General features: G+C 50.5%; 1 protein-coding gene and 1 long non-coding RNA gene across 2 annotated transcripts in view; one reads left to right on the top strand and one right to left on the bottom strand.

Annotated features, from left to right (window-relative positions):
* Nucleotides 1-13,044, bottom strand: part of LOC128143742 (TGF-beta receptor type-2-like) — a 35,045-nt gene that overhangs the window by 10,848 nt on the left and 11,153 nt on the right. The window contains exons 2-3 of the mRNA XM_052791360.1: nucleotides 4,537-4,687; nucleotides 314-516 (exon numbers count right to left, since the gene is read on the bottom strand). Of these exons, the coding sequence (XP_052647320.1) occupies nucleotides 314-516; nucleotides 4,537-4,687 (354 nt within the window). The remainder of the gene's footprint in view (nucleotides 1-313; nucleotides 517-4,536; nucleotides 4,688-13,044) is intronic.
* On the top strand, nucleotides 1,089-6,978 carry LOC128143745 (uncharacterized). The gene is made up of 5 exons (XR_008235867.1): nucleotides 1,089-1,852; nucleotides 2,446-2,695; nucleotides 3,114-3,330; nucleotides 6,117-6,814; nucleotides 6,909-6,978. It is a non-coding gene; the product is annotated as an uncharacterized LOC128143745 (long non-coding RNA).

Genomic DNA, 13,044 nt, shown 5'->3' with positions numbered 1-13,044 from the left:
GCTTTTGGGTTCCCCGGTTGATTCGCCCTGCGCCGAAGGGCACAGCCTACCAAGAGATACGGTGGATTTTCCATCACCTGATGTTTCCAGACCAAGGCTGGAGGCATTGTTGGGAGGGATGGTTTAGCCACAGACAAAATACCGGGTTCAGTAACGGGGTAAAAATTTTACCTAGCTTTTATATAGGGAGGTCAAAGAAAATGCTGAAAGATCTCCTCTGGCATTGCGCCTCCTACTCTATTGGAAATACAAGTTATTTGTCATTAGCGTTGGGTGCTTCTCCTCCATAGATGACATTAACAAAAGTACTCACCATTGGTGTGGTTTTCAAAGATAAGTTTATCGTTGCACTCCTGCTCATCCACGCAGCCGCAGATGTAGATGATCCCATCCTCACTGGGCTGATGGGTCATGATGCAGCGCGAGGTGTTGTAATTGGGGACCATGAGGTTTTCGATGGGGCGGTGGGGGTTGTGGCAGAGCGTGCTGATCCTGATGCTTTCGTTGTCCTGTCTCCTGCGCGTGCCAAAGGAACCAACAAAGTGTTAGTCTAGCAGCTCAGCCTTTGTGTCACCTACGTGTCATCTTAAACCTGGTTTTAAGATCATTCATTTTAAGGTGTGTAGGGAATGACTTGTTTGCAGTGGCTCTGGTATAATTCTAATTATGTGTGCTTTGGAGGGGCTTTGTTAAAGCCCTTTGTCTCTTCCAAATGGTGAAAAGAGAAATGTTTAGTACATGCCAATAGTAGGATGTGAGCCAGAGACTCTGATTGTTTCCAGTAGATAATTCACCGGTTCATAATCATGCCTTGGATCAGGTAGTGCCAACCCTAAGGCTGAGTGCCCTGCATGGGATTTGGGTCAAAATTCCTCTTTTACTAACACCAGCTGCTAGGCCAGTAGGTTGTGGGGCTGTATGGTCCTAAGGAAACCCTCCAAAATGAGGGTCCCACCTTGTATGTCACCTCTGATGCAATACAAGTCATAACATCTCTGCTTCAGCAGGGGCTGGGGTCTCTGCTGCCCAAAATTCACCTGTGCAGGGGAGAGGCAGGGGATGTGGGGCCCGAAACACTTGCTTGCCAGTGACCGCTTGGCTTGTGCTTCCCTCCTGGTCCTCTCAACCAGTGCGTGCAGGTAGAGCCCATAAATGTCGTCTCATCGCCCGGGCTCTCTCTGGGCTAATTGCTGGTTGTTGCGCCCTATCCTTGCGGGACCATTTGCTCCTGCCTCCGGCAACCTGCGGTGGCAGAGCCCTTCAGTCACTGGTTGGGGCTATTTCTAGAAATGGCTTGACCTTTGGAGCTGCCAAATTATAACGTGAAGGCGATACGACTCCCCAGCCATGGGGCTGTGTCTGCATTTATACCGTGGCTTCAGACACCGAGCAACTACAAATGAAACCTGCTGTGTCACCCGGTGATGTCCCAGTCCTCACTGGGTCTGGGGCAGAGGAGCACTGGGGCTTGGCACAGCCATGGATGCGATAGCAAATAAGCTCTAGCTCCTCCTTATTTCCATTTAGATAATTAAGGGGGAGGTAAAAGCGTAATTTCTTGGGAATTTGTTCTTTGTTTCAAAAAGAAAGGACAGAGCTGCTTTTTTTTTTTTTTTTTTTTTTAATTGCTGTGTATTTCTTCAGCTCAGTGTAACACACCCCGTGTCAGGGATGGTCATAACATGAGCCAGGCAAGACCAAGATGTCCCTCCCACCAGCTGAGAGATGGGAGCTGGGGGGGATGAAGAATTCCCAAGAGATTTTTCCCTTTCTGGAGTGAAGGTGCAAAATATCCCAGTGCCTGTGTTGCATTTAACTGCGCACGAGTGTTCAGCAAGCACAGTGAGAACAGGTGAAATATTTCAAGGTTTGTTACCAAAATGTCTCATTCATGAAACTCCGGTTACTCACTGAAACGCGGCTCAGAGCATCAGGTCTAGCTCCATAGTGCTGATGTCCTTAGAGCTTTTTTAACCGCCAATCCTCAGCAGCCAGGTTAGGTCCTTCTCACATGCCACGTTTTTTGCTCAGCAGCACCTAGTTTGGGCTCCCATTAAAGCCGTGGAAAAGTGTCACGTGTAGGGTTGGGTTGGGCAAAAGGATAGGTTTGGCTCTGGTCGTTGCCCAACTCCTCAAGCACAGGGAGCTCATTTTGCTGGAAAACCCCAGCTCTCCCAACGGATTTGGGCAGCATTGCCTCAACACGAGGGGGTTTGGCTAGAAGGTCTGGCACAGCCATGTCCCGGTGCGTGGGAGCTCCCTTCTTTTGGTGCGTGGTGGAGTCATCCTTGTTGGACCCATGGCTTCATCTCCACCTGCTGTTTACCAAGCTGGGTGAGGGAAGAGGTTTGGGGAGCAAATGGTGGAGATCCTAAAAAACTGGGGTGCCCAGGTGCATTTAGGAATGGCCAAGCATGAACTGGGTTATGTCCTTTTGTGCGGCAGATGGTGGCAGCTGAAAGGAGCTGGAGCTTGGAGATGGGATTAGGAGGCAGCTGTTGGTGTTGTGATGGAGCGTCTCACCCTCAGAGAGCCGGAGCAGAGTTTACACAGGCTGCTGGCATGGCATGCGAGACATGCTGGAAAGCTCGGGGATGGATGGCTCCAGCCCTGCCAGCACCACCGGGGAATCGCAACCCGGGATGCGGCCCTTCTCCCACGGGGAGGATCAGCGCCTGCCTTGTAGAGCCAGTGGGTAATTAGACCTATTTAAGAACTAAGAGCAGAGCGCCAGGGTTTGACCCTTGTTTCCAGAGCCTTCCCCAGAGGAGGCAGGATAACCCAGCCCTGGTCAGGTTTGCGGGGCAGCCCCAGGGAAAGGACGAGTGATGGGGAATGACCGGGTCCACACAGGCTACGGGCGGCTGGTGAGCGTTGCAACTACTCCTAGGGACGTTCAAAGGAAATTACAACCATTAATTACTTTTCCAGGGACAGCCTCTGCTTCCCAACCTAGTGGTGCAAAGTGGGAAGGTATGGAGAGGTTTCACGATGCCTTCGAGGTCAGCTGGGAAGTCAGACATAAAAGTGGGGGGAAGAACACAAATCTGTCATCCTCTCCCTGGTGAAGTCCTGCGGTTTCAGTGCTCCCCACATTTTCTTTAGATTCCCAGGTAATTTGTCAGAGGAGCTTCCAGATGAAGAGTCCTAGGAGGGTGCGATCCCTCCTCCATGGACTGCCCAGGCTGGGCACGCTGGAGGATGTGAGCACATTGCTTATGAGCATGGGGCCAAAGCTGCTGCTGTGACTGTCATACCCACGCAGGACAAGTTCAGATGATCCAAATACATCTCTGAAAATGAGGAATGGGCAGCGAGGCCGGCTTGGAGGTGAGCCCGGCTTGCAGGGATCTTCATCTCAGGATGGGTCTCAGGATGGGGTGGGAGATGCTAGGAGGAGGCTGTGGGGCCAGCAGGTTATTTGTGACCCCGCAGCTGCCTCACCCCATCCGATACGTGGTGCAAGGTGCAGCCCCAGCCTGTGCCGTGGGATTGCTTTCCTGGCCTGGGGATTTATGCTGCAGGGGTCTTGCTTTTTCTTGTACGTGTAGGCTGTCAATGGGAAAACCCAGCGAGATGCTGGATTGCCTACCCAGGATTTAAGGTGGCTTCCTCGTGTGTGTGTAGGGGAATTTGGGGCAGGGGGTGGATTTTGTTTGTTTGTTTGGGTTCCTTGTTGGTTTTGTGTTTTGGGTTTTTTTAAGTCCATAATGCAACAATTATGTTGGGGAAAACTCCTACTGAAAGTGGGGCGTACAGCATTCACGCTAATTAGCAGGTTGAGATAAAGCCTAGCGATAAGCGCTTGGCTGGCTTTCGCTTTGGCAGCCAAATTAAAAGGGAAAGAGGAGGAAAATCGCTCTGGGCAGACACAAAATGGATGTTTTTTTAGTTTTGCTCATGGGTACCAAAAAGCTGGGGGAGGCACTCTTCCGGGCCAAACAACACGGCGTATGCTTGGCCTAAAATGCAAGATTGAGTTTCCCTTCCAGGCATCTCCTGCAGAACCAGAAGAAGGCTTTTCCTAGGGGATGGGAAGGAGGTGGGTTAAACCCAGTGGGTTAAACCCCACTTTGGTACCAGCTTAGACGTCCATGCGCTGGATGGGGACAAACCTTGGCTGCACCCCTGCACCTGAACCGGGGTTTCACCAGCCTGATGCAGGAGGACATCATGGGTTTGGGGGTCAGGGCTGTTGGGTTTGCCCTTGGGTTCAGCTTGTAAAGCTAAACTCAGGGGTTTATGGGGGTTTAGAGGTCCCACAGAAAACTTGCCACGCTTTGTGTCGGGCACTTAAAGGCTTAATTTATTTAGAAAATAAACTGGTACTAATTATAGGGCAGACCAAATAATTTTTTACAGCAAATTGTAGTTTTAATTATAATGGAGTCAAAGGGAGAGGAAGAGAAATTCCTGAATTATTTAATGGGCAATAATTCAAGTGCAGGGGTACATACACTTGCGTTCTCATGAGCTGCTGCCCCGCGAACCCCTTTTTCTCCCGCGTCCCCCCTTGATGGGGGCATCGCCGCTTACCATATGGCCACGCAGATCTCGTAGGGGTCCTCGCAGTAGGAGTTGAGGTTGCAGTTGCTGTAGCACACCTTCTCCTCGCAGGCCGGCGGCGTGGAGTCGCACCACTTGCACAGGTTGGTCTTCAGGCTGCGGCGAGCGCCGGCACTGCAGGCTGCAGGGGCAGAGAGGCGGCGGAGGGTGAGCGTGGCCGTGCTTGCCCGGAGTGGGGAAGAATAACCACCATTTTCAGCAATTCGCACAACCAGTGGAGAAGGAGCCCAAACTGACCCTATTTCTCCATGCATTTGTTTATAGCTTTCATTTTGCTCCATTGTTTGGTCAAATGTGCTTTAGATTATGCCAAAGCCTAGAGGAGATGGAGGGATGCTGGCGGTGCGGAGGCGGGTCCCGCTGGACGAGAGCTTTGCGGAGCTTGGGAAGCCACAAAGAACTGCGTTTTCCCTCTGTGTTTCCCATGCCATTTATCATCAAGGGGAAGTTTATTTCTTCCTCTACAACCTAGGCTCAAATGGGCATCTCCCTTCATCCTGAGTGCATGCAGTGTCTGAAAAGGAACATCTCCAGGTCTCTGCATGCCTGAAGACTTCATTTATTTTCCTCCCTGGGGGCAGAGAGGTGCTGGGGAGGGATGCATGGCCAGGCTAGGGCAGCTCCCTTCTCTCCTGCTGCCTCCTCGTCCTCCCTCTGCCCATTCAACGAGCCCAAGCTGGGAAATGTGTTTGCCACCCGCTCCCTGAGCATCTGTGGTTTTGGCAATAAACGATGGGCTGAGACTTCCCGAGCTCTGGGGCAACAGGGGCTGCTCCCTCCAGGCCTCTGTTGCCCGCTCTGCCCTGGCCCGGCGTGAGATGCTCTCCTGCCCCTAAAGTGCCGGATCTGGCTGCAGCAGCAGGAATAACCGCTGCCTGTGTGGAGCTGCTCTGCGTGTATCTCACAGGCATAAAATTATCTCTATTTTTATACAAAGGGTGAATGAACTATGCTCGGTTAAGGGATAAATCCCAGCTAAATTTAAACTTCCTGTTTTAAGGCTGCTAAATGTCTTTTTTTTTTTTTTTTTCCCCTCCAAAAAAAGAAGCCACTAAGTGGCTTATGTAGAAATATATAAATTTTTACTTAAATAAATACACTCCAGTGCGTTCAGGTAGGAACCTGAACTACAGCAGCTAATTTTTCGAAGGTTTGGGCCATCTGTGCTTCTCCGTCTGCTGCTTCCCCGAGCCGCCCGGCAGCGCTGGGTGCTCCCAGCCCCTACGAAAAGGGCAGTTGTGGCTCACTGTGCTGCAACAGCCATCACAGGGGTTTTCCATCACCAGCCGTGAGTTCGAAGAAGAAACATATTGCAAAATCCCTGGCTGTGGCTTGCAAAGCCTCAGCCCCTGCAAGCAAGGCCCTGCTGATAGAGGAGCATGGGTTGCCCTGGGTCTGTGGGCAACCTGCAGGACCTCCTGCATTCTTGGTGGTCACATCTCCGACCTGCCCGTGGGCAACGACCGAGCATACGGTCCCTTTCCTTTTTAACACATATACTGTCCCAAAAGCAAAAAGGGATTTTTAACGTCTCTGCTTCCTGAATCCAGGGCGTGCAGTCTGCTCTGACAGCAACTCACGTGCCTGGTCCGCTTCCCTCGCTGGCCAGACCCCCCTCCATGCGACAGCCGTAAAAGAGCTGCTGGAAGGCTCCCACACAGAAATAAACCATTTACAAGCTCCCGTGGCCTCGTACGTAGGGCCAAGGTTAACAGCGGAGGGGAAACCTGGCTGCAGAAGAAAAGCCTGTTGCATCTGAAGGCTGGAAGGAGGAAATTTTGGTTTAAATGACCCATGCAAGGTTTAAAGCGTGGCTTAACAGGGATCGCGTCGTGGAAGGTGGCAGGGCAGCCGGGAGCAGAGCGGGTGAGGATGCTGCCCACAACCTCTCGCTCAGCATCACCCCCATCCATGGGGATGCTCTGGCCCTGCCAAGGCACCCGGGGATTTTATGGGTGACCTCAACAGACCCAATGCCCCACATCCATCCAAGGGTTAGCTACCAAAATCGTGACTTCAGCTGGGATTTGAAGCACCTGCAGCCAGCGCAAGCTACCCTCACCTCCCTGCCTCGCTCTGCCAGGGCAGGATTCTCAGGATCCCAGGCAAAATTCCTCTTGAGGATAAGAGTCGTGGAGGTGGATCAGAAGTTAAGCCCAGCACTTGCATGGGGCTCTCGAGCTACAGCGACAGCCACCACGCTCTACAAACTCTGTCGGTGTTATTACGTGGGAACAGAGAATTGAAGGTAAATTGATTTCTCCCCCCAAAACCCAGCCCTACCACACCCAGGGCTGTGCTCTCGTGGTGTCGCTGCCATGTTTCTTCTTTCACCCTTTCAGCTAAACCCATCCATGCCCTGGCTCGTGCTGTGCTCGCAGCACGCTTGTGCAGGACCGCGGGCTCAGCCCCATCATCCCAGGGATATTTGGAGGCCCTGCAGTGGAGAAGCAAACGGACAAGTCCAGGTTGTAGATGTCATTGATGCAGAATAGTGATGGGGTTTGTTATTTATGTCTTTATACCCACCGGGTATGTTATTTACTTAATTATATCAAGGGTTTGCTTGAGGTCTCAGAGCAAAACGTCAGTCCCGGCAGTTTTGTACTGGTGCGTGTGTTGGGGATCTTGACTTGGCAGTCATTTGCACTGCAGAGCAGAGAAGCCAGGGCAGATGAAAGAGTTAAATGCGGAAACGAGATCCAGAAATATAGCGGTAACCCGGCAAAATTCTTTGGAGACAAATTGTTCTAAACTAGCTCAGGCTGTGATTCTGTTATCTGCTCTGCAAGAAAGGTCAGAGCAGGAATATCTCTTCCCCCCACCCCCCTTTTTCTCCTAGGAAGCTAAAAAGAAGAGCACAAAGCCCACTGCAAGTTTCTTCAGGACTTTGTGTCCTTGAACCATTAGCTCGTAGGTACAATTTAACTGCCACATCACTCATCTTGGCCCTGATTAGACCCAGATGAACACTTTCAATATTAATACTCGGATGATTTAATAAAGCTGCACGAGCAGTAAAAGTAACAATACACTTCCATAAAGGGGTTCCAGATGTTGCCAAGGCAAATGCTAAACATCAAAATACAAACTTCAAAAAAAAAAAAAAAAAAAGACAAAAAAAAAGCTGGATAAGCAAAACTTGGAACAAACTATAAACTAATTAAATGTGGATTGAGTTTCCAAAAATAAATTGAAGCCATAAGGATGTGATGTGAGCCAATAAATAGTACAGTTAGTCAAAGTTATTGTGGAACGACAGTTGGAAAGATGGTTTGAAGTCACCGATAGGTGGGCTCACAGTGAGCTTGGCTTCCTATCAATAGGAAGGCTTGTTCTCTTGTGCACGAGAGCAGGATCAAGTCTTCCAGTATCTGTAACTGGGACCCCAGAGAGGTTACTGAGAGAATCTGAGACGATTTTCAAGCAGAGGAATAAAGGAAACAACTATGCCAAAAGTACCTGAGTCTCTCCTGCAAGAGCAGCAGGGGTGATACCACCACCCAAGGACACCGAGATATTTTTTCATGCATATTGGAGCAGCCCTCCAGCCTCTCATTGCCCACAGGGCATCCACACTCTCCGCTCGGCCATCTGCAAGGCCCACGGAAGCGCCACTGCCATAGTCAATAACCCATCCGCTTCCCCCCTAAAAGAGTCATCTAAAACAGCTCTCCAAGAGAATTTCATACCAGTCCCATCACTGCAGCCACGGAAGCAGTCAGCTCCCAACAGATGAGCTTTTTGCTCGCTTGCCAGGTGCTCAGCTGCCAATGGTGACTGCAACTGTAAGAACCCAGCGGGATAAATAGGGTTTTCACTAGCTCGTCTCTACCAATGCAGCCCCAGAGAGCAGGTAGGTCATCCACCACCCAACTTTGGCTCCAGCTTTCTGCACGCTGCAGTCCCCAAAGAGGGTAAATCACTAAGGAGCAAGCCTGGGGTGCACGGAGGTGGAGGCACGGTGCATTCGTTACAGGGAAGGAGAAAGCCCTTTGTAGCCAAAGCGATGGCACGTGCAGGCAATGCATTTTCACTGTGGGGCAGAATAAGCAGTTTTAGTTCTCAAATATTCTCTCTGGCATGCTGTTTTGTGACAACTAAACACCAGCTGGGCTTAAGGAAAGGTGCTTTGGTGTGAGATATTAAGGCACTTTCACTCCCCCCAGCTCTCCCCCCCTGAGGTGGAAAGGGACCAAGGCCTCTGCCACATGGGACCTCCGTTATAGGACCTTCAGATTATACTCCATCTTTCGGTAGCAAATTGCCCTTAAATTGCTTTTATTTTCCAAGGACAAAGAAAAATTGACCATTTTTAGGTCATAAATGCTTTATAGTGAGGTCTACCCCCTCTTTTCTGTGTATCTCTAAGCACCCTGGGATGGGGCTGATGCTAACTCAGCAGTTGCAGAGGGTTTCTCAGCTTGCCATTACTGCATCGGCTCCGGGAGCTCTTTACATCATCTTTTCCACGCAGGTCAGTCAACCTGTAATCCCCAGGCTTTGCACTCAGAGAGACTGAGGCCTGGGAGATTAGCTGCCATACTCTGCGGCTTTCTCTAATCAGCAGCACACTTAAATGCAGGATAGGGGAGCACCTCTATCAAAACCCTGCAGCCACGTTGCTCCTGGAAACCCCCAGGTAGGTGCCCTGATGGAAACCCAACCTGCGCCAAGACCTCCTTTCCCACCTGGGTGAGCCCTGGCTCATCAGCAAGTCCTTTGTCCGCCGCCGAGTTTAGGATTAGTCTTTGCCTTGGGCTTTCATCCATGGCTAATGACATGACTACACAATAACAGAGCCTCTCATAAAATTATTATGAGAACAAACAAATTCCTTCCCTATTATATACAGTACTTGTTTCTAAGATTAAAACAACAGCAGGGCTGATGGGCTCTGCTCTCTTGCTGACCCATGTGAGAACACCAGGGCCTTGGTGTTCTCCATTGGCAGGTTGCTCCTGAGCTGCCTCCTCCATGAAGCAACCACCACTGCCACGGATGGGCTACGTCAGGGTCATTCCTACGTCCCTGATTTCCAGGAGATCCTATGCAGGGTCAGAAGTCCCCATTGCAATTGTCCAGCATGACCTGTGTAACAGAGATCCCAGATTTCCCGCAGTCAGCTCCTTCTTGATCTACATCTGATCTGGTGTAAAGCACCTGGTCTCACTGCGGCATCCCACAGTGCTGCAGGATGTCCCCAGAACTGGTGTGTACTTTTATTTTGGGTGCAGCTTGGCTTCCTCCAGCACAGTTCTGTTCTCCAGTGGTGGGATCTGGTGCTACTTTCAGCTGCTGAACCAAAGAGGTTTTTAGTATTGGGCCGCTCTTCTCCATCCATGTGTTTTACAAACGCTGTATCTTCATCTTCGTAGGAGAGGTAGAGCAGATCAAACGGAGCTGAAAAAACTTATTGTCGTCTTTTCGCCCCTGCAAGATGCAAGCCCCCGGCTCCCCCAGGAAACCCAGCAGCGCTCAGGCTGCATTCAGTTCAGAGGACCAGGCTATGCCCTCAGGTATGTGGTCCCACATCATCCTGCATAATAAATACTGTACTTGGCAGAGTACAGTATGGAGCAAGGAATGAGCCAGTAATGTTTCCTGGTGAATAAAAAAGGACTGATTTTGATTGCGTTAGACATCAGCGCTTCCCAGTGCCAGAAAGACATGCAGTATACATTTCTGGTTTCCTTGGACCTTCTTCAAACAGGCTGGTAACTGACTTATTCCACCACTTATTTTTCCTTTGTGAAAATATCCCTTTAAATTAAGTGTTTAGCAAATACTGCTTAGTCCCATTACAAAGTAAATTGGGTATGGATCGTACCAGCAGACTTCTCCAATCTCTTTCAGATGCTTAAATTACATCATGATCTAACTTCACCCCGGGGAGAGACGAGCTCTGCAGAATATTGTCTGTCCTTCTGCTTTGGTAATCTATGGTATTTCTTGGGTACCTTTTGCAAGTTATCTACAGGTCAGTGCAATGACTCTGCTTTTGGAGCATTGGGATGCTTCATACAGAGGTACCCCGGGGTCACGCCCCAACAAAACCAGCACCGTCCGGGTGAGCTGGAGCACCGGGGCCAGAGAAGTGATGCCCCGCACTCGGTGGGGCGGATTTGGCTGGAGCGGTTTCTCTTTGATTTCAGTCAGTTGATGTCTGTGCCTGCAGGAGAGGACAGGGGGAGCGTGCCTGAGCCCACACTCCTCCGTCTGCCCTCGGAGCCGCTTGTCTCCTCCATCCACCGCGACAGCCCGCCTTGCTCACGCCCAAGGCACTGAAATCAGGCAGTGCCAGGGACCCTTCTCCTGCACCCGCAGCAAGAGGCTTCCCCTCCAGGAGATGTCAAGTTTCCTGCCCCAGATTTCACTTGCTGTCCCCCAAAGCTGGTCCTGCTGGGACAACCCGTGCTCCAGCCCCCGGGGCCCTTGTTTGGGTCCCTGAGGTCCGGGTGCTGGTGCAGGGTCCGGCCGGTGTCCACCGCCCGGGCGGGCTGGCAGGGAGCAGGGGTGCTGCCGCAGGACGGCTGCCGCAGGACGGCTGGGCTGGCGGGGACGCCTGCGATGGAAGGGCTGCACGGGCAATTATCTGCCATATTGTGCTCTCGCTTGTGTTTAAAAACAACAACAGCTCAACTGACTCATAGATCCTACGGCCTCTGAGTCATTTTTTATTTCTGGATTTCACTGCTCTGCCCTTTGCAATGAAGGGAGTTGCATGCGCGCGCGCGCACACACACATCAAGTTCACATTCGTTTTTCCCCTATAAAAACAAAACGATTTCCATACCATTAATGAAACAGAAATGATTTGACTTCGCGTACCCTGGCTTTTATTTTCCATTGTATAAACTCTGCAGATGAAATAATGATGGTTGTAAAGTAAACCTTTCTCTTTTTTTTTTTTTTTTTTCCTTTCCCTTTCCAGGCAGCCTCTTTTCGAAATAGCAATAGGGAGTCACTTACAGACTTGGCTTGTGCTGAGCCTGTAGTAATTAACCCCTTCGTCCCTAGCTTTTCCTCTGTTGGTATTTAACCGCAGCGTGGGTGAAGGCGGCAGCAGATCTCCCCTGGGACTAAAAGCAAAGCAGGGGAGCGGAGCAGGCAGGGGAATGTGGGAAAGGAGGAGAACAGCTGGTCAGTGCAAAGCAGTGGAGTGTGCCTGGGGCCACGCACCCACGGGTTGGACAGCTTTCCTGGGAGAGCTGGGGCACTGGCACTGCAGAGCCAGAGGTACCTGCCGTCTTCCTGCACACCCCATTTTTTTGGGTGCGAGTCAGCACCACTGCTTTGTGTTTAGCCTGGCAGCCCCATCCTGGGTTGTCTCCCTTCCTTCTCGCTCCCTTGGGGACCACCAGTGCTGACATCTCAACGAAATGTCCTCTCTCCTCCACAGCACCACTGTGGAAATAGTCTGCGGTAAATAATTTAATCACCAAATCTTGCTCTTTCTGTTTACAGGGCCGTTATGGTTTTATGAAGTACTCAGAGGAAAATTAATAGGGTGAAGTAATACCTTACACAAGCAGAGATACAGCTGGAGCTGGGCGCGTAAGCACGTGCCTGCCTTGCCCTGCGGGACAGGGTGAGCTGCCCTCCCTGCGGGAGTGTGAGCTCTGCTTTTTGATATAGCCTTACCATTACACATGGTCTGCCCAGGCAATCTGTCTGTCTTCAAGGCTTCTAAACGCGCCACAAGCATTTTTCCTAATTGCATCTATCATGCAGCAGCACAACCCTGCATCCCCCCAGCATCAGTTCAGATGCTTCGCCGATGCCTGGCCCGGGCGGGTTAGTGACACCGGCTGAGATACTGTTACTCTTCCCAGAATGGGTGATGTGTTTTATATTATTTCTCTTGGATTTATTAAGCATTATGTAACTGGCTAACCAATCCCGCATGCGACGCAATCGCGGCTGATTTCATGTCAGTGGAAAGTAAACAAAAAAAAATGTTCTGAAGTGGCTGAACTGAAATTCATTTCCACATGCAAAGCAATTCCTGGAGGATCTTCCCCATCTCCACGCGGCTACTTTGCATCCAAGCTCTCATGCAACCCATTAGAAAAGAGTTATGGAACAATTGCATGTTGTACATGACAGGGTGTTACAAGAAAATCCTCTCTGTTTACTCCCTGCATGAAATTATTAAGATGAAGTTTATTTTACTTAATTATTTTTAAGCATCTTTGTGGATTTCTGCTGCTCCTTGAAACATGTTACGCTTGCATATTGTTTGTCTTTTAGCTGGAGAACTCCTTCAAACGTGAAAATTACTCGCCAAAGAAAGTTTGGCATTAAAGTTTGAAAAACAAAGCAAGCCAGCCCTGCAGTGCTGAGGTCCCGAAGCCCAGCAGGACCCAAAACAGCGCGATGGGGAGGATGTTCTGCCCTTGCTCAGCTTTGGAAGGACTGTAAGTGCCAGGTGAGGCAAAAACTATACCCCCATTAGACTCTGGACTCAAGCTCTTC

The sequence above is a fragment of the Harpia harpyja genome, chromosome 7 (genome assembly GCF_026419915.1).
Source record: "Harpia harpyja isolate bHarHar1 chromosome 7, bHarHar1 primary haplotype, whole genome shotgun sequence".
Classification (NCBI taxonomy): domain Eukaryota; kingdom Metazoa; phylum Chordata; class Aves; order Accipitriformes; family Accipitridae; genus Harpia; species Harpia harpyja.
The sequence above is the reverse complement of the archived record's forward strand: the minus strand, read 5'-3'. Positions and strand labels throughout refer to the sequence as shown.